Source organism: Armigeres subalbatus, chromosome 3 (genome assembly GCF_024139115.2).
Source record: "Armigeres subalbatus isolate Guangzhou_Male chromosome 3, GZ_Asu_2, whole genome shotgun sequence".
Lineage (NCBI taxonomy): Eukaryota > Metazoa > Arthropoda > Insecta > Diptera > Culicidae > Armigeres > Armigeres subalbatus.
In genome coordinates, this window is record NC_085141.1 from 100651080 (window position 1) to 100676431 (window position 25352).

Genomic DNA, 25352 nt, shown 5'->3' on the forward strand with positions numbered 1-25352 from the left:
AAACCAATCCAAACCAATCCAAACCAATCCAAACCAATCCAAACCAATCCAAACCAATCCAAACCAATCCAAACCAATCCAAACCAACCAAACCAATCCAAACCAATCCAAACCAATCCAAACCAATCCAAACCAATCCAAACCAATCCAAACCAATCCAAACCAATCCAAACCAACCAAACCAACCAAACCAATCCAAACCAACCAAACCAATCCAAACCAATCCAAACCAATCCAAACCAACCAAACCAATCCAAACCAATCCAAACCAATCCAATCCAAACCAATCCAAACCAATCCAAACCAATCCAAACCAATCCAAACCAATCCAAACCAACCAAACCAATCCAAACCAATCCAAACCAATCCAAACCAATCCAAACCAATCCAAACCAATCCAAACCAATCCAAACCAACCAAACCAATCCAAACCAATCCAAACCAACCAAACCAATCCAAACCAATCCAAACCAATCCAAACCAATCCAAACCAATCCAAACCAACCAAACCAATCCAAACCAATCCAAACCAATCCAAACCAATCCAAACCAATCCAAACCAATCCAAACCAATCCAAACCATCCAAACCAATCCAAACCAACCAAAAACAATACAAAACCAAAACCAATCCAATCCAAAACCAATCCAAAAACCAACCCAAACCAATCCAAACCAATCCAAACCAATCCAAACCAATCCAAACCAACCAAACCAATCCAAACCAATCCAAACCAATCCAAATCCAATCCAAACCAATCCAAACCAATCCAAAAATCCAATCCAAACCAATCCAAACCAATCCAACCCAATCCAAACCAATCCAAACCAATCCAAATCCAATCCAAATCCAATCCAAATCCAATCCAAATCCAATCCAAATCCAATCCAAATCCAATCCAAATCCAATCCAAATCCAATCCAAATCCAATTCAAAATCCAATACAAATCCAATCCAATCCAAATCCAATCCAAATCCAATACAAATCCAATCCAAATCCAATCCAAATCCAATCGAAATCCAATTCAAATCCAATCCAAATCCAATCTGTGCAACTTCGAATGATTCCACCAAATCACCCAACATGCCGCGTATGATGCTCACCTCTTGACGCACTCAGCCGATCGCGAGAATGGCCGAACACTCCCGCAGAAGATGCGAGATATGACAGTTGAGGAGTGGGAATTAGACCGGTCCATGTTCTTAGCCAGGTTCATACCACACATCTCCCCTCCACTCAAAAAAAAATCAAATGGTTTTTTTTTTTGGGGTATTGAGATAATTACATATCTTGAACCAGTGGCGTAGCCAGTAAATTGGTTTGAGAGGGGGGTTTTCTGAACACTTTTTTTGAAAAAAAAATTTCTTCTAAAAAAATTGTCTTTGGGGGGGGGGGGGGTTATGCCCAAAACCACCCCTACGCCACTGTCTTGAACCTCTTACGCAAAATTTTATGAATTTCGGTACACAGGAGCTATTTTAAAACATTTTAAAAAATAAATAATAAAATGATTTAATAAATAAATAATTGGCGTATCGAGCTTCCCTAACTTGATTTGACTATGAGTCTGTCAACTAGTGTAGCAGCTACAGTCAAAGTTTCAAAAACTTTTATGTATTTTATATCATGATTATTTAATACAGTCATCAAGTGAAATACAAATGTACTATAAAAGTAATTTCGCGATCTTTGTGCTGGATAAGGTTCTAGAACTAGTGTAATTTTTAAAGACAGTTTCACAGTCTTCGACAAGAGGTAGCTCAGACTGAATACTTAACACCCAACAATAGATAATACACAATACCCAGTGAAGAATGTTCCGCTTTACGAAAAGTTGTATCGTTAATATGATGGGAATCAAATCTACACTCCAGCACGCAAATGCGCCCAAACGACTGACACCGCTAACCGCACGACATTGGAGCCCATATGCATACTACATTTATCCGCATTCCTATCAGACATGTTTTGTAAGCCATAAGCATCATTCTTCATATGGGCTCTCCAACATCGTATAGGAAGAAATTCACAAAACAATCAAATCTATTATAGCGCACGCTTGCGTCACATCACCCAGAATTGTTATTATTCTAATCCACAATAACACCGTTCTTCTTGCGGGCGTTCCACCAACGCAGGGGAAGAAACTCCAACACTTAGTACATGTGGGCGTCCCACCACGCAGAATTGTGATCATTCTGATCCAAAATAACGTCATTCTTCTTGCGGGCGTCTCACCAACGCAGAGGAAGAATTTCCGACGCTCAGTACATGCGGGCGTCCCACCACGCAGAATTGTGATCATTCTGATCCACAATAACACCATTCTTCTTGCGGGCGTCCCACCAACGCAGAGGAAGAAATTCCGACACTCAATACATGCGGGCGTCCCACCACGCAGAATTGTGATCATTCTGATCCACAATAACACCATTCTTCTTGCGGGCGTCCCACCAACGCAGAGGAAGAATTTCCGACGCTCAGTACATGCGGGCGTCCCACCACGCAGAATTGTGATCATTCTGATCCACAATAACACCATTCTTCTTGCGGGCGTCCCACCAACGCAGAGGAAGAAATTCCGACACTCAGTACATGCGGGCGTCCCACCACGCAGAATTGTGATCATTCTGATCCACAATAACACCATTCTTCTTGCGGGCGTCCCACCAACGCAGAGGAAGAATTTCCGACTCTCAATACATGCGGGCGTCCCACCACGCAGAATTGTGATCATTCTGATCCACAATAACACCATTCTTCTTGCGGGCGTCCCACCAACGCAGAGGAAGAATTTTCGATTCTCAATACATGCGCGCGTCCCACCACGCAGAATTGTGATCAATCTGATCCACAATAACACCATTCTTCTTGCGGGCGTCCCACCAACGCAGAGGAAGAAATTTCAACAGTACATGATGGCTCTTAAAAATCATTAATTCAATATTCGGTTTATCTTTATAACCTTAAGCCATTGCCCTCATATATTTCTCTCAAGTACAAAGAATTCTACAAATCACACTACCACATGATGACCGAATTTCCATAAAATATCAAAGTAGCGTTTCCAAGAGGATTGATTTTCCAAGGTTTTTTTTTCATCATATTGGTACACACTTAAATTCGATTTTGCTGTTCGGTAAAAAAAAATGACGAAATACTTCGGTAAACGCAACAAAATACCGAATTTTCGGTACAAATAATTTATTTTACTGTAATATTGTAATAATTTACCGAACGATCAGTAATGTCATACAAACTTGACAGTGTTCGGTAGAAAGAAAAAACAATTTGTACGGTAAAAACTAATGATCACTGAATACGGTAAATATATTACCGAACAGAATGTAAAAGTTTTCCAAAATTACCGAAATTCGGTGAAATAAAAATTACTGTCAAACTGACAGATATCTTCAAATCATAAATTTGTCTGCAGTTTCCGTGACCACAACCCGCAACCGATTGCTAAAGTTGCAATTTTTCGCCTGTTTTTGTTATCGTCAATGATAAAAAAGGTTTATTACCAGCAGTTACAGGAAGCTCAACTCAACATTATTTCCGTAAGCATTTAATAAATAAATAATTAACTATTCATGATTTATGAGTTTTTTTCAGACTCTCTCAGAATTTGTATGCCGGGAACATATTTCCAGAAATGTTTTTGATTTGCACCATTATAAGAATATTAAAAAGAGTGGCCACTGTGTCCAATCGCAGCTTTTTGTTTATTATTAGTATTCTGAGGTATTGGGCATCACTAGGACGATGTTTTGCAAGCGCTATCAAACTGTTTGCAAGTAATTTAGTTATAATTTTTTTGACCAATAGAGAAAAATATACTGGAAAAAAAACTAAGAAGATAACATTTTTTTAATGATCATAATTGTCATCTCCGAAAATCTCTCGAACACCATTAAAAACAAAAAAAAAATCTGGAACGATTTGGTTTCCACGCTACTGAAATAACCGAACGGTACGGTAATTTTTCAGAATCCCGTTACCGAACTGTACGGTACTTTTTGACAGTTCGCTCAAAAATTAAAGTACCGAACGAACTGTAATCGTTTTAATTACCGAACAGATTACCGAACGTTCAGCTGTTGAAAGTACGGTAAAAAATTACCGTACACTGTAAAATATTCTAAGTGTGTATATTGTGCTTATCAGGATTTAATATTTTGCTTATTTCCCTTACAAAAGGCAAGAATAAAACATTGCATCATGAGTTATATGCTATCATACTGATCCTACAACAGAGATTCACTTCTACACCATACTATTTATTCGCAATGCATGTGAAATAAAAGAAAAAGCAGAAATAAATATTCACAGCGGAACAATAAAAAGCTGTACACCTCGAAAGAGAGTATGGAAGAAAACGTCAAAATTTTACATCCGTTTGATATTGGTTTATCCGCATAATGAAAAACAGTATGTTATATGGTCATAATCATTTTCACAATGTAAGATATAGCGTCACATTTTATGTTACGGTTGTCAACATTTCTTCTTAACGTGTATGGCATTTGGTTTGCGACAAAAACTTGATTATGTAAAAACAAGCATATTTGTTTACCGATGACAACAAAGATCCCCTGCAGAAGTAACGGATTGTTATCAGAAATATCAAACATCATTTGACGATCCAACACTAAAGAAATATCTTCAATTAGGATAAAATCCTGTTCCAAAACATTGTAATCACGGTAGATTTGTGCACAAAACACTGTAATTCCGTCAGATCATCCTGAAAATCACACCGCCTTCAAAGCCCTTAAGGACAACAAAGCTGCAATTTCCCTTTTTTGTCGAACAATAAATAAACACTTCACTCACGCGCGCTCCTTTTCCTATCGCTTCGGACTGCAGCAACACACGCATTCCTTTTCGAAAACGCTCAGCACAATCCATACACCAACATGCCGGGTGATTTATCTAATAATTCACTGGTTCCAAATCTAGCAGGATCGCCAAATGTGCAACTTCGAATGATTCCACCAAATCACCCAACATGCCGCGTATGATGCTCACCTCTTGACGCACTCAGCCGATCGCGAGAATGGCCGAACACTCCCGCAGAAGATGCGAGATATGACAGTTGAGGAGTGGGAATTAGACCGGTCCATGTTCTTAGCCAGGTTCATACCACACACAATCCAAATCCAATCTAAATCCAATCCAAATCCAATCAAAATCCAATCCAAATCCAATCCAAATCCAATCCAAATCCAAATCCAATCCAAATCCAATTCAAATCCAATCCAAATCCAATCGAAATTGAATCCAAATCCAATCCAAATCCAATTTAAATCCAATCCAAATCCAATCCAAATCCAATCCAAATCTAATCCAAATCCAATCCAATCCAAATCCAATCCAAACTCAATCCAAATCCAATCCAAATCCAATCCAAATCCAATCCAAATCCAATCCAAATCCAATCCAAATCCAACCCAAACCAATCCAAACCAATCCAAACCAATCTAAACCAATCCAAACCAATCCAAACCAATCCAAACCAATCCAAACCAATCCAAACCAATCCAAACCAATCCAAACCAATTCAAACCAAACCAAACCAATCCAAACCAATCCAAATCCAATCCAAACCAATCCAAACCAATCCAAACCAATCCAAACCAATCTAAACCAATCCAAATCCAACCCAAACCCAATCCAAGTCCAACCCAAGTCCAATCCTAATCCAATCCAAACCAATCCAAACCAATCCAAACCAATTCAAAACCAACACAAACCAATCCAATCCAAACCAATCCAAACCAACACAAATCCAATCCAAACCAATCCAAACCAATCGAAATTAAATCAAAACCAATCCAAATCAAACCAAACCAATCAAAATCTAATCCAAACCAACCAAACCAACCAAACCAATCCAAACCAATCTAAACCAATCCAAACCAATCAAAAACCAATCCAACCAACCAATCCAAATCCAAACCAAACCAATCCAAACCAACCAAACCAATCCAAACCAATCCAAACCAATCCAAATCCAATCCAAATCCAATCCAAATCCAATCCAAATCCAATCCAAATCCAATCCAAATCCAATCCAAATCCAATCCAAATCCAATCCAAATCCAATCCAAATCCAATCCAATTCCAATCCAAATCCAATCCAATCCAAATCCAATCCAAATCCAAAACCAATTCAAATCCAATCCAAATCAAACTTTTTATAGAAGTCTCGTTCTTATATAGGGTATCTGTTCCCATATTAATAACAGCCCGTATATTAATCTCAACCGTCGATAAACCAAAAAAAAAATCAATTTAATTACAATTTCTCACATCGTATGTACACAATAATGGATGGAACACATTCTTGAATGTTTGGCATATTATTCAAGATTTTGTTTATGTAATGTTATGTTCACAAGAATCAAATTATTAAAAGATAAAATTATAAAGCACTTTTTTTTTCATTTTCCTACCTCTGAACTGATGATTTGATGCACTGCTCGATTGCTACTAGCAGATTCATCTGTTTTCACGCCGTTGTTTTCCACTCAATTTCAAGTCAACACAAATGTATTCTTTCAAAATTCACTTCACAACACATAAAGCACATCACATTTTCACTAAAAATATAATTATACTTGAAAAACCAACGCGGTTTCCTATAGTTTGATATAGGTTTATTACGAACAACGTCGAAATTATCCTTGTCCGTATTCCAAACTGTTTACATGGCTTGCAGTACTCTCAAGGGTTGCCGACCTCGATTTTTATTTCAAAAATACTTAAATGAACTTTTACTGTGAAATTCAACTCTTATGTTTGTAAAATAAGATATATCGAAAGAATTATCTATTACAAACATAAAATTAAACTGATAAGTTGAAAAACTACAACAAAAACTACAATTTTGTAATTATATTTCAACTCAAATACAAAACATTGACGAATTCGGCATCACTGCAATCATATCGTTACGTATACACACAAATGATAGTGCGTATTTTATGTTGGAAACAGTATTATTGATATAGGTACAAGCATAGGATTAACTGTTTTTGAATGTTATTGAAATAGATACATGGCGGTGATGATGTTTTTTAGCTAAATACTTCTAGAATGTGATAATAATTTCGTTTTTGAAGTTGCCAAATTGTTCTCAATTAAAAATTACGTGAGGTGAGCATAATTATTCTCATGTTTCCTGATTATTGGGTGAGAAATCAATGCATTTCATATGCGCATTGGCTTATTGTTATTGATATAGGAACAGATACCCTACACACTTAGAATATTTTACAGTGTACGGTAATTTTTTACCGAACTTTCAACAGCTGAACGTTCGGTAATCAGTTCGGTAAATGAAAAGATTACTGATCGTTCGGTAGTTTTAGTTTTTGATGATCTGTCAAAAAAGTACCGTACAGTTCGGTAATTCGAAAAGCAAAATTACCGTACGTTTCGGTTGTTTTTTTCGCTGTGAATGGGAAAAATAAAACTTTTGCTTTTAGTTGCTATTAAATAAAATACGATCGTAGTTTAAACGCATGTCTTATTTATTAAATTCAAATGAATAGTTATAATAATATATTTCGCTTTGGAGAAATCTAGAAGATGCATAACTTTCCCAGTAAATTGTTACCAAGGGAGGAAGCTGAAAAAAGATTATTGAGGAGAAAAACGAATTACTTTTTTTGTTTACTTACGATATTTTCAGCCCTAGGCTGCCTCGACTCGGAACGAATCATTTGATTAAGAACGTTAACATACCTGTTATTATTTCTCCTTTCAACATCGATTTTTTTCCGTGACGAATCCAATAAAATTATTGACCGTTTCTTACAGCGTTGAAACAGCCGCTAGCTGCATACAAATTTTGATTAAACAACAATGAATATGACAGTTTGACAGTTCATACGCCGTTCAACGCTTTACCGAAGTACTGTAAAACAAATTTTATTTTGCAGTTTGTTCGGTATTTTTTCTACAATGTACGGCGATTATTCGATTTTACAGAACGAACTGTAAGTTTAATTACCGAAGTCTGTCAAATAATTTTGGAATTACAGTTTGTTCGGTAAAACTTTACCGGAATCCGGTAAATTTAATCTTGTTAACCGAACGTACTGTTATTTTTCATGTTTACCGAAGTTTTTCGTCAAAAAAATTACCGAACAGCGAAATCTATTTTAAGTGTGTAGGTTCTTATATAGTAGCCTCTTCATACTACACTATTTAGCTTCGAGTTGTTTGGCATCATCATAGTTAGAGCCGTAACTGTTGATGTTGAGCCGCCAACCAACCGTCATGATGTCAATAACAAAAAATATCCCAAAGCTAAGTCCATATCCCGTTCGTCCTTTATTAATTAAAATCATTAAACTCTAGTAGGAGTAGCCTTGGTTCATGTCCCACTCCCATTCCAAAAAGTCGTTCTATTTACCATTCTCATACACCCGCACCGAAAGCCACTCTGTTTACATCAAACATCCAACCTCTTTCTGCAGGATTTGTATTTATTTTCAGGAAGGATTAAGCTCATGATAAATAGACTCAACAACATCGTCCTCATGCAATGGCATCTGCCTCTTCTTTTGCCTACAGAAGCTATACAAGTAAACAATCTTGAATGATCATTTTGCCAAATCAGGTTTGGAATTCTTTGAAGTAATGAAATATTGCTCTGCCGGAAACAATCCCCAGAATCCAGTTGGACAGTGTGCCCGTTAGAGTGATTCAATTTTTAAAACTCCCCTTCGTTATCCTTAAGTGATGATGTTTGCGATTTTTAAATACTTCTCAACGGTGCCGCTTACTTGTTAGTAAACTTACAGTGCACACAAATTGGTATGAAGGTTTTTAACGAAAGGGCAACTTTACATACTATAAGGTCATACCTACATGGGAGGGTACGAAAGTCTTAAGTCCGGAAAATGATAAATCTGCAAAATTATTTGAAGCCTGAGGAAAAAGTTGAATAAAAACTTCCTTCTGTAGTTCACCTTGCTTCAAATTATCGCAAAAGTTAGGAGAAATATCCAAACAGAAAATTTCGCCGGTCAAAACAGCGGAATAAAAACGTCAAAACTTGGATCAACCTAATGCCCATTCCTTATTTCCCTTTCCGGAACAACTCGGTCCCTTCCTGGAAAACAGTGTTTTCGAACTTTGGATCTTCGAGCGGGTGGAAATTTCTACCCGCTCTGTTTGATTGAAAAGCTAATTCCGAGTTTGATAACTGACCAGCAACGCCCAACAAAAAATTGTACCGAAAACAAACATATCCGACTGTGCTGCACGTAGCGGGGAGCACGATCCAGAAGAAGTTTTATTAAGGCTGACCGAGAAAATTCCGACACCTAAAGGTGGAAAAAAGTTTCTCCTTACTTTGTAAGGAATGGCATACTCACTCGCTGCCGGTTTGGACGGTTGATTAATGGCAGCGATGTCTGAGGGGAAGGTAGGGGGATAACGTGCGTTTGACGACCGACTCGCGAAAAAAGTAAATAAACTTGGACTGTAGGGCAACGAGGTTGGACAATATGACCGGAAGTGATTGTCAATAAAAAGCAGAGAGTAGAGAGTGGTGCAAAAGTACATTAAACTGAAATAGCGCGTCGCAACAATGTGGCTGTAATAGTCGAGACTGGGTTGATGTGTAAGGTCGTGGTTTTTCTTCAGAGCAAGGATGAAATATGGTGGAAAATTTCGACTAATAGAAGAAAAACTACTGGAAGTCATCTAGCGATAAGATGCTCAGCTGAAAAGTTTTTTTTCAGTGCGAGGTCTAGTGTAATGCAAAAAAAAAAGAAGTTCGTTAATCATAACGATGGTCCTCCACTTGATCTGGAACGAACATGTGAATCTACCAGAAACGGCATTCTCGGCGTAGTGACAAAACATGTCTGGGAAAGCCGCTGCGCTGTGGGCGGTGGGCGGTCCGGATTCTGAAATTGGATGAGGATCTCCGAAAGGTCAATGAGTAAACGAGTAAAATAAAACCAGTCACCCTCGAAGAAAATAAAAATAACGACCGTAAAGTTAGAATCAATTCAACATGGAGAATTCCAAGCAGGGACAACTGGTTCAAAACGTGCGTCTATCTGAAACATTTCTGTATTTTGATGGCTAACTCGTCAGAAAGGCTGACATGATTTCAGTATTTATCAACTGTCGAGGTATTTTTTCCCAAATCAAATATATTTTAAAATTTTATTTTTTAATGATTTTTTTTCACGCTAAATGAATTTTGGCTAAGGGACATAAGACGCCCAAGATATATCATACCCGCCAACTTGCGCACGAAGCTGGATTCTCCCAACCTCGACATACAGACTCTCGGGATTTATATTGAACAAAAAAGGCAAAGGGAGAGCAGAGCCACTTCCTCCAAACGACTTCGATACCTACTACCACACAAACGTCCAAGCAATCAACCAGCATTCCGCCATCTGATGCCGCTTTCAACAGTGATTCTCCTACCATCTTCCCTACTCCCAGACTGCGCAAAACAACAACGCCAATAGGTAAGAGGATCTTCGAACCAAAACCTTTTAAAAACGGCTAAAATCACTTCCTCCAAAACTGAAGTTGTTTTTAGGATTCCTAAAATCCCTATACGAAGCCATACTAACACATCCCCCATTCCAAAGACTGCACAAGGGCACCTAGACCAAACAGCTTCTTCAACAAGCAACCAAACACCCTACCCGCTACAGCCTTCTACGTGTCAAAAACAACCCAAATTACTGCAACATCTGAGCAGCTGCCTGATCTGGACAGTCGTGGCACCTTAGAATCGGAAGCTGTAACCCAATCGGAACCTTTGGATCAACCACGACGTGTGAGGGCGATTTCGGACCAAGAAAACAACCACGGTGTCCTGGGTAGTCGGGCGCCGGTAGACCGGACGTCATGCCTCCATCGATGAACGACGTTGGAATCAATACATCGAGGAGCAAAATGTCAACCATGCAGTTCAACTGTCCTTTCGTTAGAACGGTCGACGCTTTGACGACGACGAAAGCTGTATTTCGAGAAGAGAATCCCACCCCTTCAGGAATCGAATCAAGGTAGCTTGCTTGTTTCTTTCCCAAACTCAACAACTCGACTTTTGCCTCATGTGGACCATCAACGGCTTCTGGAATAACCTCTCAATCTAAAGCTGTTAATGCAGGACAGCCCGCCGTTAAGCATTGTGCTGCAGGAGCGCTATCGGGTTGCAATTGACTTCATGGATCGCTTTCTCAGATGGAATACAAGTGGACAATTAAGGTAGATTCAAGCATCCGGCAATCTGTGGCGATAGAGTTCTTTCCTTCCTGCAGTTGTCGGAGTCCGTCTCCTAACTAGGTAGTTTTCCAGTGTGATAAACGTCTATTTACCCTGCAGCAATCTACTATCACTTATAATATGTCCGTTCTCAATTCGGATTTTTTTTCATTGTTGGTTGATACCGAGATACACGAGAATAGCATGTTATCCATGCACAAACGGTTCTGAGTTGTAGGGGCACATTCAAAAACTGTGATCAATTTAAAGCTTCAATTCAAATTCATCGTCAGTCATGTTTTGGCGGTAGGTAAAATAATGCAAGCCCTCGAACCTATTCATGCTGCTGTGGGACTACTCTGCCATACGTTCTGCACTCTATATGAAGCCGACAGGGCGCTCCCATTTATGTTTGAGCAATTATCAAATCAAGCCACAGAAATTTTAAACTGTTTTCGATGCAATCCAAGTTGAGAGACGATCAGAATACGCCGATGTTTTGCTTCTTTTAATAATCCGGCCGTAAAGCAATTGATCAGAAACGATTTCGTCATTCTTCTTCAAGAATCAAAACATCCAGAACTACTTCGGTTAAGCAAGATCTTGATGCGTACTTCCGACGAGATCTTGACGCATCTAATCATTCTTGATGCGATCGTTGAAACTGAAACAACAACCGACAACAACGACCACACCTGAAGATCGGTACGAAGAACATATCTCTATGGTTTATTTTTCTTGTCTACCTATCGGTTGAAGAACAACTCGTGAAGAGACTACAGCAGAGCAAAACACTTGCGTTGCCAGTGGCAACTACGTTAACGTAATTCTTGCAAGCAATCCGTAAAGAATTTATCAACAAATATTGTTTTTCATCCAAAAGTCCAAATTAATTTTTTTAATTCCAAAATGTTTTACTAATACTGGTATTTTACCGGTATTGACTCCACAAAATACCGAATACCGGTATTTGCCAAAAATGGCCAATACCCACCACCCTACCGAACGCTACAGAGACTCTCCGCTGGTTATCCTGATAGAGTAAGTGCTCTCCAGGCAAACAAAGTAAAGCACTATAAATGCAGGTCAGCAATACTTGAAGCCAAAAGTAATAGGATTTCCGGGTTTCGGTAAACCAGGCTCAATCTGCTACTGAACTGTGTGTGGCAACCGCAGATCTTCCCCCATCCACCTCGATACACCTGGTCTTACCAGAGTACTTTGTACAGAGTTCCAGTCGACAATCTTCTTCTATCATTGGCATTACATACTCCCACTGGGACATTGCCGTTTCGCTGATTAGTGTTCGTTCACCACTTCCACAGTTATTAACCGCAAGGGTTCTAAGTCAAGTTACCATTTTTGCATTGGTATATCATGAGTAAGGGTATGCGATAACACACTTTTTCCTAACGAAACGAAACGAAACGAAATTTAAAATGTCTATGTTGATTCGGATCGGAACGAAACGAAATATGGATTTACTTTCGAAACTTCGAAACGAAACGAAATCAAGGTTCATTTGATTCGAAATTTTTCGAAACGAAACGAAATTTCAATTTTTTTTCCGCGGAATTTTTTATTTGATTGGTTTCACATTATGTACTCAATTCGGAATTCAGTTTTTTGAAGTCTATACTGCCGTTATACGCATATTTGTCCCATGTTTGCTGGGATTCCCTATATACATGGGACAATTATGCGTATAACGGCAGTATAAGTCTATTATAATAACAGAAGAGGCAGTCTGTGATAAATCACCGCATTCTCGCCGCATATACCATTGGTGATAAGGCAATAACCCAGCATTTATGCCACTTTCATATCAGAAAGTATAAAAAATATAGAAATTGTGGGATTTTTCATATATGGATTCAAATTTCGTTCAAAACCTTAGTTCACTTAAGAATAATGTAATTATGCTGAAGCATACTTCATACTGTCTTGTCAGCGTGGTTTTATAGTATTGATCTAATTCAAAATTAGAAAATTAATGCTTAAATTTATTTTTTTATTTAGTGGGGTACTCAATTATGTATCCACATCTGTCAGGCGCATACACAGATAGAGAATTGATATTTGAAAAGTGCGTAACAGCCTAAACTTATTCCTTCTTATTATTCGTTTACAAATATATAGCTTACATTTGCTCACTAGAAGAATGCTGTGCACCTTTCTAAAATGCACAAAGATATGTACTTCAGATTGAATTTCACAGACCCATAGTCTTATATACAATCAGCTCGGCGAACTGAGCTATTGTCTGTGTGTCCTTGGCATATGAGAACAGCTGTTTTAGTCAGTATGAGCTAAAAGCAATCATAAGTAAAGAACTTTCAGCAATTTTAATGATATTTCAACCCGTCCTGGATTTTTTTTCGCAAATTCCATGCGAAAATCTAGAAATGTCCACATATCTTCAATGTTCCTTACATATTGTGGAAATAGTCAAACAAGAGCTTAGCTTGATTAACTGTACTGTAATCATGATTGTCCGAAAAACAGCAAATATGCACAGCTCACCAATTAAATAATATTCTTGGGATACAAAAAAGTTATTCTTATTGTATACTTGCTTCGGAGTTTCCAAATCATGACCAATAACGATGCTGGTCACGTCCAGTCAATTTAGGATTAAGAGAGGAAAATTAGTTTAACACTCATTGTTATAAAACAGCAGTTCTCAACCATTTTCTTGAGAGGTACCCTTCGAACTTTTGCATTAATTGAGATACCCCCTATGATTTTTTTTTTGCTGTAAATGAAAATAGTCGTAGCTCTTCAAGTATATCAAAAATGGACCTGAAATCTAACGGAATATATGGCTCTCCATAAATGTTTCTGAAATTTTCATTTTTTTAAACTTCCCGATTAAAATTAAGTTCTTACATCAGGGGACTGACTGTAGGAAATGTTTCGACTATTGAAGGCTTCCGAGCCTCTTGAAAGATGCTTCCGAGCCTCTTGAAAGGAGGCTTCCGAGCCTCTTGAAAGGAGGCTTCCGAGCCTCTTGAAAGGAGGCCTCCAAGCCTCTTGAAAGGAGGCTTCCGAGCCTCTTGAAAGGAGGCTTCCGAGCCTCTTGAAAGGAGGCTTCCGAGCCTCTTGAAAGGAGGCTTCCGAGCCTCTTGAAAGGAGGCTTCTGATGCTTTCGAGACTACGGTTCCAAGCATCTTGAAAGAAGAATTCCGACCCTTTTAAAGGAGGGCTTCGAGGCTCTAGAAAGAGGCCTAGCGAGCCTTTTGAAAAGAGCTTTCCGAGCCTTTTAAAAGAAGGAGAAGAGAAAAAAAAAGAAAGTTTAAAGAAAAAAGCCTTAAAGAAGATTTCCGGGCCTCTATAAAGGAGGCTTCCAACCCTCTTGAGTAGGCTTCCGAGCCTTTTAAAATGAGGCAGTCGATCCTGTTCAAAAATCCCTTCCGAGCGCCTTGAAAAGATCCGAGGCTTTTAAAAGAAGCAGAAATAAAAGGAAATTTCTAGAAAAAAAAAGCTTGGCTTCCGGGTCTCTTAAAAGAAAGTTTTTGAACATCTTAAAATGAAAGGAGGCTTCCAAGCTGCTTGCAAGGAGGCTTCCGAGAAGCGAAGAAGGATGCTTCCAATTCTCTTGCAACGAAGCAACTGGGCTTTTCGGGAAAAAGTCTTCATGTCTTTCAAATGGAGTCTTTCGAATCTGTAGAGTCTAGAATCATATTCTTAACATATTATTCAACATTCTGTTTTGACCCGGTAGATTGCATAGAAGATTTTTAAAATTTGTTTATTCGAGGTTTTGCCCTTTTGATCTTTTATCCCACATCTCTTCATCCATTGTACTGGTTGTGAAGGACAGGATTCAATAGGCCATGATTTACTGATCGCCATGCATAGGATAAGGGTGGTATTTTGGACCAACAGTTCGAAGGACCACTAAATGCAAATTCCTCTTGGTGGTCCAAAATAAGAGCCCCCGTAAGGGTGGTCCAAAATTCATCTTTTACCCTATTATGTACAAGACAAAGTTTAGAAATAACAAAATACAAAACTTTATCAATAAGTTTGGATTAAAATTGTTATTCATCCGCATTAAGCATTTTGTCCGAGGGACCCCCTGGGCCCGGCGAAAGAACTCTCAGGGGTACATGTACCCCAGGTTGAGAACCGCTGTTACAAAATACCGAGGAATGCTCTGCATCTCCGTGAGCGCTACGGGAAAGGAATCGTTGGTTAGTAGAGAAGGTAATTCATGTGAAGCCCCTAGGTAAGCGACTGAATATTTATTGTAAACAAAGTTATTTTGAAATCATGAAGACGAAAACTGTGTTTTAAATCAATCCAACACAATTCAATGTGCTTCGTTTAATAAGCTTCTACAATACGATTGATTCCGCACTAAATAATTCTGTGCTCTTCGCTGCAGGCATTAGTTTTATCACTTCGCGTTCTCCCACACTAGCTGGCGTGATCAGCATCTACAAGATGCCGTCCCATGACCAGCAGCAACACGATCGATTCCGCATACATATTGTACAAATAGTAAAAAATATCACAAAATATAAATTTGAAACTTGGAAACACTGAAGACGTTTTATAGAAGAAAACTGCATACGTATTTGTCGACTAATAATGGGGTTATGTAGTAAGCGTTGCTTAGCGGCGCAGCCAAATTTTTTGATAATATAAATAATGGTTTAAGTTTAAATTTGTTTCGAAATTCCGCGGAATTCCGTTAAATTTCGTTAGAAGCTAGTTTTTTCTAGCGAATTTTTTGTAATTTTACGAAACGAAACGAAATCATGAAATGCGATTTCGCCATGCTAAAATTCCGCGAAATTCCGCGGAATTTCGTTTCGAACCACCTGAAACGAAATTTTTCGAAATACCGCATATGCTTAATCATGAGTCTAACGTTGAGCCTAACGTCGACAATCACTGGTAGTAGCTCGTCCTTAACAATCTTCCAATACCTCGAGGTTTCACAAATGTCCGGCTTCAATCTACCGTTTTCTGCTGCCAAGCTGTCACTCGCCCTCTCCAATAGCATTGAAAAGATTGTCAAGATACGGTTCCGACACACGCGGATAAGCACACCAACATCCGTCATGGCTGTTCTTAGCTGGGTCTGCTCTGTGGGGTTCACCATGACCACCAGTAAATGCGTCAGAGGTCACGTCTATCGTTGGAGGCACCAGTTTTCCGGGCCAAACGTCAAGTTGGGAGAGCATTCCATACCCAAATAGAAAACCATAAAAGTTCTTGGAGTGTCCATCGACCGAAGCCTCTCATCCTACTTTACTTCCGCAAAGATAAAGTCAGTTGTAGGACCAGAGTTTACCTGGTTCGAACGCTTTATATACCGCACCGAACCAATAACATGATGCTCCGGTTAAGGGTCGGCCGGGCTATTATTGATAGTCATCTACTCTACGGCCTGGAACTTACCTTTATCGTCCACTGTATCCATATCGAAACTCAATATTTACGAATGGGTTAGAGCCACTGATATATTCGGGAAAATGTTTAAGAGGTCCTAATATGACTAATGCTTATCTTCATTGACGCAATGATTGAGCAACTGACGATGATTTGTTCAACTATCTGCAGCACTTTACGCAAGCAGAATAGTAGGAATGCCAAATGTTAAGTAGAATAAAACATAAAACCAGTACCTACTCGTAGGCTTCCAGCTGATGATAAATTCATCCCAACTATTGACAACTACTTTTTGACCTTATGAACTAAGTTTTGGTATCGAAGAGCAATGCATCACTAACGCTCGAGAAGATTAACAATTGCACCTAAACGTCCTAAATACAGAAAACGGCCCATTATTTTTATTTCGTTTAAATATATGCTCGTCGCATCTCCTATGCACAGTCCCACACTTCACAGCCAGTTGTTTGCTTATTATTCCATGGATTTCAAAGGAAAACGCTTTAATGAGAACATCCAAGCCCTGGCATGAATTCGTACAACATTCCTACTTCCTTTCGCAGCACCTGCTTCCAACACAGCCTTCGGTATCGATGCACCTGTAGATCAATGAGCTAGACTTTACTAAGGTGGCGCAGATCAGCGCTACGTGCCACTAGTTCTCTCTTTTACTCTCCCGCTGATCTTATGCAACGCAAATAGTGACGTCAGTATTACCCTGGGCGTCCATGAAAAACCACCATTTCGAGTAGGTGGGAGCTGAAGGCCCAATTCCTAAGCACCAATGAAAAACCACCCTCGGGCGAGCACTGGTGCTTGAACCTAGCTATTTAGCACAGTAAAGAATTAAATAACTTTACAGAACCCGTAGCTTCCGGGAATGAAAGCACACCCAGATATGGAGTTACGCTCAAGAAGAATACCACCCATGCGATTGCCCGAGGAGGGAGCCCCTACTGGAGCTGGTCCTGGAACGGGGGACAGAGCGAGCGGTCAGCGATTAGAGGAAGGAGAGGTGCAACAGCGACCCTCTAGTCATCGGGCTCAGCCCGTGCCGACAAGGCTAAACAGAAACGGCAGCAGAAGAAATCACCAAGGCAATGCTGCACCTGCTGATGTTGCTGTGGTTGATCGACGTCAATCACTCACGTTAGCGGGCCGCCGACGGTAACGGATCATGTGGACAAGGGAGATGAATCAGTACGTGTTCCGTTGCTACTAGGTTTGCACCAGGATGGAGACGGATATGTCCGGCAGACCGGCGATGCTGGAGATGTTCAATGAGAGGTTCCCTCGGTTTGCACCCCAGCTTGACCAGAAAGCTATTATGTCACACAATATGCTGACTCCAGAAGACGTAAAGTACATCAAGTGGGAAGTGCAGAGGGAACTAGGAGAGGAGGAGGAGGCCAGATCGAGCGATACGTCGAGAAGGAGTTCTGTTGGGTTGAATGCATCAATCCCAAGTAACCGTCGCGATTCGATTGCACCCGCCGCTCCAGGACCAACAGTGGAATTGCAACGACAGCAATTGAAGGACGAACTAGCTAATCATATGGGCACAGCAGTTACACAGTTCCATGGAACAGACCCCATGTCCCGACACCGGATACCCAAGTTGCAGTATTCCTATCGGTTGACGAGTACAGTAAGCATCCTTAACCAGGATATTTGGCCACAGTACTTGGAAACCGTGAAGAACCTTGAGAAGCTGCAATTTATCGTGTATTCGGCTGCAGTGGCTGTTGTAAGAACGTTGGGATTGCGAACGCGTCCACAAGGTGAGAGTGATGGACGCGCACGCCCCAAAGCACGAAAACCCGCGTGGATACGACGTCTGGAGACCCGCATCGCCACACTGCGGTCAAAGGTTGGTCGATTAACACAGGTCAAGCAGGGGAATCGATCAACCAAGCTAGTTCGGAATGTTGCTGAAATTGTGAAACCCACAGAACTCCGTGATCTCACCGAGGCGAACATAATTGTGATCCTCGACACCCATGTACAGCGGTTGAGTGCTTTTGCTAAACGATTGCGACGTTATGGAGAATGTTCGAAGACGAAGGAGCAAAATCGAATGTTCAACATCAACGAATGGGAGTTCTACAACCACATCCGAAACGACAAAGCCGATTTTGGCGAGGGCCTTCCGGAGATTGGAGAAGTCACGCAGTTTTGGTCCAATCTATGGGAGAACCCCGTCATACACAACGGCGATGGGGTGTGGATGACAGAAGAAGAGCAAAATTGTGGTGGAATTGGAGACATGACCGCTATCAACGTGACCGTTCAAGACATACGTGAGGCTACCCGGTATACCAGGAATTGGGCTGCACCAGGACCCGATTTTGTGCATAATTTCTGGAATAAAAAACTCACAACGGTCCACAGGCGGATGGCGGAATGCTTCAACACGGTACTAGATAACCCCGGGCAGCTACCGGAATTCATCACTAGGGGTGTCACTTATCTTCTGCCGAAGGATCGGAGCACTTTGAACTTAGCCAAGTACAGACCAATAACGTGCCTTTCGAGTCTGTACAAAGTTCTGTCATCGGTAATAGCGAAGAGGGTGCAGAACCATTGGGACGTCAACAACCTGATGACCGAGGAACAAAAAGGTTGTCGACGCAACACACGAGGCTGCAAGGATCAGGTCATCATAGATGCAGTCGTTGTTGGGCAGGCCACCCACAAGCAAAGAAACCTGAGCATGGCGTATATTGACTATAAAAAGGCATACGACTCAGTACCTCACTCGTACCTTCTTAAGGTACTGCAGTTGTATAAGATAGACGGTAACGTCATCAGGCTAATGCAGCACGCTATGGGGATGTGGAGCACATCCCTACACATTACCGATGGAGAAAAGGTGTTACGGTCCAGGACTCTCAGCATCAGGAGGGGCATATTCCAAGGCGATACCTTTAGTCCTCTATGGTTTTGCCTTGCCATGAACCCTCTTAGCAGAGCACTCAACCAACGCAACTATGGCTATCATTTGAAGAGTGGGGAAAGGAGTACAAACATTACCCACACCTTCTTTATGGACGACTTCAAGCTGTTTGCGGAATCTGTGGAGAAGTTGCACCAATTTCTGCGGCTTGTAACGGTATTCAGCAACGACATCCGGATGGAGTTTGGTATCGATAAATGTCGATCCATACATCTACACCGGGGTCCCCTGGTGGATGCCGACAGTTTCCGCGTCAACGAACAGGAGGAGATTCGAAACATGGTTGAAGGCGAAACGTACAAGTTCCTAGGTTTCCTGCAACTGAAAGGAATTCGCCATACGACGATCAAGAAAGAGCTGCAGGAAAAGTTCTTGCATCGTGTCAACGGTATTTTGAAGAGCCTCTTGTCGGCCGGCAACAAGGTGAAGGCGATAAACACGTTTGCTGTGCCCTTGTTGACATACAGTTTCGAGGTGGTGAAGTGGACTAAGACTGACTTGGAGGCGTTAGATCGAGCAGTACGAGTGGCGTTCACTAAGCATCGCATGCGCCATCCAAAATGGTCCATTGAGAGAGTCACCCTGCCACGTACAGTAGGAGGAAGAGGCGTCACCGATATACAAACACTATGTGTTTCCCAGATCCAGCAGTTGCGAAGATACTTCGTGGAAAGCCAGAACCGCCACGAAATCTATCGCGCTGTGTGTGAAGCTGACCACGGATTCAGTGCCCTGCATCTGGCGCAGGAGGACTATCAGCTGAATTGCGACATCAAATCTGTCGACGAGATGATCGCATCGTGGAAGCAGAAGGAGTTGCGGACGCACCCGCATCAACTGGAGCTGGAATATATCGACAAAGCGGCGTCGAATACGTGGCTGGTGCGGGGTGAACTCTTCTATTGTGGTCTACGACAAAAGGATGAAGTGGGTAACCCTCATCGACATTGCTGTACCGCTAGACCATAATGTCCAAACAATATTCTCCCACAAGATAACGGAGTACCACGACTTGGCGGAGGAGTTGAAGCAGATGTGGCACCTGGAGGACGTGCGTATAATTCCGGTTGTTATCTCAGCAACCGGAATCGTCCCGAAATCTCTTCTGAGATCCTTAGGAGAGCTGTAACTATCTCATAACCATAGTATTACAAAAGACATGCATCCAAAACATAGCATTTTTTTTCTTTGATTTATTCTGGATTTTTTGAAACATGTTGCGAAGAGTTTGGTGGCAAATTGAAGTCACACGATCAAAAATACGAGCGAAAAAAAATCGTGTAAAAACAAAATCCTGTGTAATTAAAATTGGTTGTTGGAGGGTCAAGCCGGCCGATCACTGTACATGTTAAAAAAAATTGTGGAACAAAAAATGTTTAAATAAAGAGGATTTTTTCTACCACTACTGAAAGCAGCACTTCGAGAGGCTCTTAAATGGCGCTGAAAGTACATACAAAAAGGGTTTTTTTTTTTTATTCGTATATTTATTTGGTAGGCACTCTGTGTTCTTAACCGCTACTGTGCCGTGATCTACTGTGGTGTTCTGCTGTACAGCATCCACACAGATTCTATTTTTAGATATCCCTAATTCGTTATTGTTGTCGTTTGCCAGTTCATCTCATCGTGAGTCCATTGTGTCCATTTGTCCGTATGGTGTATCCAATGATCGTTGCTCTGTCCGGTTGCCATTTATCGAGGTACGTTGGAGGAATGCCTCCGAGAAGAACAGTTTTGTCAGTCGTCATCAGGCAGCCGTGTCGGTGAGGCGCGTCTCCCAAAACGCCACCGAACTGCGCTTCCGGCGACTGACAAGGGTTATGGTGGAGGGGCTGGGAATCGAACCCATGACCATTCGCTTATAAGGCGAACGTGTAGCCAACTACGCTACGGGACCCCCTATATACAAAAAGGGCTGAGGCAGCGAAAATAACCAGCCTTACGTTAACAAAAGGGAGATGCCATCCAACAACTTAAGAACAATTAAGCAGCTGTCCACTCGTATACATAGACTGATAGTCAGAATCTGGAATATTGATCAGCGACCGGAGGAGTGGAAGAAAGTGGTCATAGGTCTAAAAGAAAAGCGACAAGCTGGACTGTGAGAACTTTTGATCAATCACTGTCCTGAATCCCGACTACAAAGTGATATTCCAGATCAACTTCCGCGGTCTGTGACCAATAGTGAATGAGTTCGTGCGAAGTTATCCAGCCGGCTTCGTTGGCGGCTGCTCGGCATCGTACCAAAACTTTACTGTACGGCAAATCCTTCAAAATACCATAAAGATCAGATCTCAACGCACCTGTATCGAGACCGCATAGAGCTATGGAAAATCATGGATGTGAATTGTATTTTCGAAAGTCCTCCGCATTGGCGTATTCCCCGGGGGAATTTAAATGAACACCATCTATCGTTGCTTTTATTAGTCTCGTAAGCGACCCAGGAAACGATCGCTTACGAGACTAATAAAAGCAACGATAGATGGTGTGCAAAATGGTGTGAAAATACTGAGCGAACACTTCAGTTCATTTAAATTCCGCCGGGGAATACGCCAATGTGGAGGACTTAGGTGCCTGTTGTTCAATATTACACTAGATCGTGTTATACGAAGAGCTGGGTGTAACAGCCAGGGTACGAGTTTCAACAAATCCAGTCCATTTGTATATTTCGCAAATAATATGAACATTGTCGGTCGAAAATTTGGAAAGGTCTTATATTGTTATTAACAGTCTTATATTGTTATTAACATGCATCAGTAAGACAAATCATGCGTTCGAAAACCACAATATCGATTAGAATTATTGAACACCCTCAAACAAATGATTGAACTCAACACCCTGGGGCACTTTCGGTGCAAAAAATGTAAGCAGTACTCCACAATTGCTCTTCAAAGTACGTGGACATATGTAGTTTCTCAAACAAACGAAAAAATGTTCATACATTCCTGAACAAAAATGTTTTTTTTTCGCATTTTTTGCCAGAATACGTATTTTTGGACGAGGATTCAGTATAGGGGGAATGACGGCTTTGGCAGGTTTTGTTCTATTATTGTCAGGGGTTTTTTTTTATGACTGATTATGCTCAAATCTGGCCTAAATATTCTTTGTATATCAAAGAATATTGTTGCCAAATTTCATAAAATTTGGTCGATAAAAACCCCCCTGACAATAATAGAACAAAACCTGCCAAAGCCGTCGTTTCCCCTATATAAAAATCTCATTTTAACCAAAAATGTTACATATGCAGTTTCTCAAACAAAGGGTTCAATTGTCTGTGCATATTTTGATGTTTTTGCGATGTAGCGCTTTTTTTCAACTTTCTATTTAAACTTCCTTATTCAAAAAAATACTGAATAATCTAATTTAACGATAATGCAGCAGTGAGAGAAATGGTGTTAATGTTGGCTTGGATATCACATTCGGGTGATGAATAAGTGCATCTTCATCGGTATGTTGAGCAGAAGCTCTAATTAACTGGCCTTCAATTGAAGAATGCTACACGACAATTTACAATGTACTTAATACAAGATTGAAAAACATGATTTGGCAATAACAATCCCATCAGCTGATAAGCAGCTACCTATGATATTGATTATGTCTTTAAAAATATCTCATCAATTACATAATTTTAATTAATACTTTGAGAGGCTATAAATAGGTTAAACTTATTACATTTCATGACATTATATAGAAAAGGGGAGAGCAAAACCGACAAAACACAGCTAAAACAGGACGGGGGAAAAGTGCCAAAGCTATAAAGCTTGTAAGCTACTCACTGAAAACAGAGCCGACGACGTCGGAGTTGAACCGGAGGCGGCTGCCGTGCTTCCGTAGTTGAACTGCGTCTGGTAGCTGCTACTGGAGAGGATCTTCTTGTGTGCTGAGGCATGAGCTCGATAGGCACTGACACTCAGTTTCATTGTGTTGACCGCACTGAACTGGATCTGAGGAAGCGGAACGACCCGCAGGCTTCGCTTTTCCTATAAATAACCCACTTGTGCCCTTCACCGCTGAACTTTCTTTCCTATGATTATTTTCCCACTTTTATCTTTTCACAGGCCAACTCAACCAAGAACCATTATAAGCCCGCGAACCCTCACCGCCCGCACTGTCTATCGTGGTCGCAGCTGACGTTTTCAAGGGCCTCGCTGGGAAGCACGATTTTCCTCCACTGCACTCGGAAATCAACTCTCTCGCTCTACAAAGAGCTTCACGCCACTAATTTCTTTCCCCTGGTTCTTTTCTGCTTCCGAGACGTATCCCGGGAATCAGCCCCAGTAAATCGTCACGGGCAATTAGTGATGACATCCACTGCTGCTGGGTTGAGGGCGACGGTTGGTAACACTGCTACCGGGGGCTTATTCATGATGGCTCGCCACTGGAGATGAATCCCACTGGGGTGGTGCTTCTGTGAGAAAAAAAAGAGGAGAAAACGGAACATCATGACATAATGTCGTTGGCTGAGCTTTGTGTTTGCGGTAATCCCATTAGGGATAAAGCGATTATCGCATTTTGATTAATTGAATTATAGCTAGGGGGTACTTAATTTATCACATTCAGATTGAGATTTTTTTTTGTTAGATTTCATAAAACTTTTTATACACCAATGTGATAGTAGACTGGTTTGTCTTGGCATGTGACGAAGCGATCAACATTGTTTATAAAAATAACGTCGATGAACAAATTTAAGAAAATGTTAGGTAGTTGGAATATATGTTCTTGCTTAAATATGAATACCGTCAACTGGGGGGAAGATGATCATTTTTAAGACAAAACATGCAATAACAATGTGTGTTTGATAAGAAAATTATTTGAGCTTTTTAGTGGAATGTCTTCACTTGTCATAAGACGAGTTAATACAATCCCATTGAATTCCACCACTTAATTGTATCTTGACAGATACGACTAAGTCGACTAAGTCGAGTCAAGTACGAGACACTGAAGACGGCCTTACATTTGAGGTCGAAATACGTATCTGTCAAGATACAATTAAGTGGTGGAATTCAATGGGATTGTATTAACTCGTCTTATGACAAGTGAATGTGTGTTTACATTTTGAATCGAAACAAATATTTTCAAAACATGTACTGCTATACGTTGCAATAATCAACAACTTTAGTTTTCTGAAATGCATTCGCATTTATTAAAATTAATTAAATTATCACACATTTTTTGAGTAATCTGGTTTGGGGTGAAGTTGATCAAGACAGCTCTACTAAAATCTTTATGACCTAGTAGTCAAAATACACTAGGTTATTTGTATGAATGTTGAATTTGCTACGTAAAGAAGTCTACGAAGTCAATGTTTGAAACGAGAATAGCGTCATTTATGACTATCTCTCTCTTTCTTCCACAAAATACATTTTCATGATTATAATCGAAAAACTCGGATTTCTACCTAGCGGTAACATTACTTGAACGGAGAATATTGTTGACTACCGTTTCATAAAAAAATTTGGCACTTTTGACTGACACATCAAATGATCATCTTCACCTCAATGATCATCTTCCCCCCAGTTGACGGTACTTGAAATGATTATTGAATCTCTCAAACGAATGAATCTTACTAACTTACTGTTTCAAAGTCTTTAACAAATAATCACGGTCACGAATTAATTTCATTATACTTCACATTCCCATATAAATGAATGGATTAGTTTGAATTCAATTTTACGTTTCTGATGGCACAATCCACAGAAGCTCGCTTAGTTGAAAGACTTTATTAAAATATTAATCGTATATA

General features: G+C 40.4%; 1 protein-coding gene across 1 annotated transcript in view; it reads right to left on the bottom strand.

The window, feature by feature from the left end:
• The window catches only part of LOC134224966 (uncharacterized), a 650394-nt gene that overhangs the window by 276088 nt on the left and 348954 nt on the right, over nt 1-25352 (bottom strand). The window contains exon 2 of the mRNA XM_062704663.1: nt 23386-24017. Within this exon, the coding sequence (XP_062560647.1) occupies nt 23386-23529 (144 nt within the window). The 5' untranslated portion in view covers nt 23530-24017. The remainder of the gene's footprint in view (nt 1-23385; nt 24018-25352) is intronic.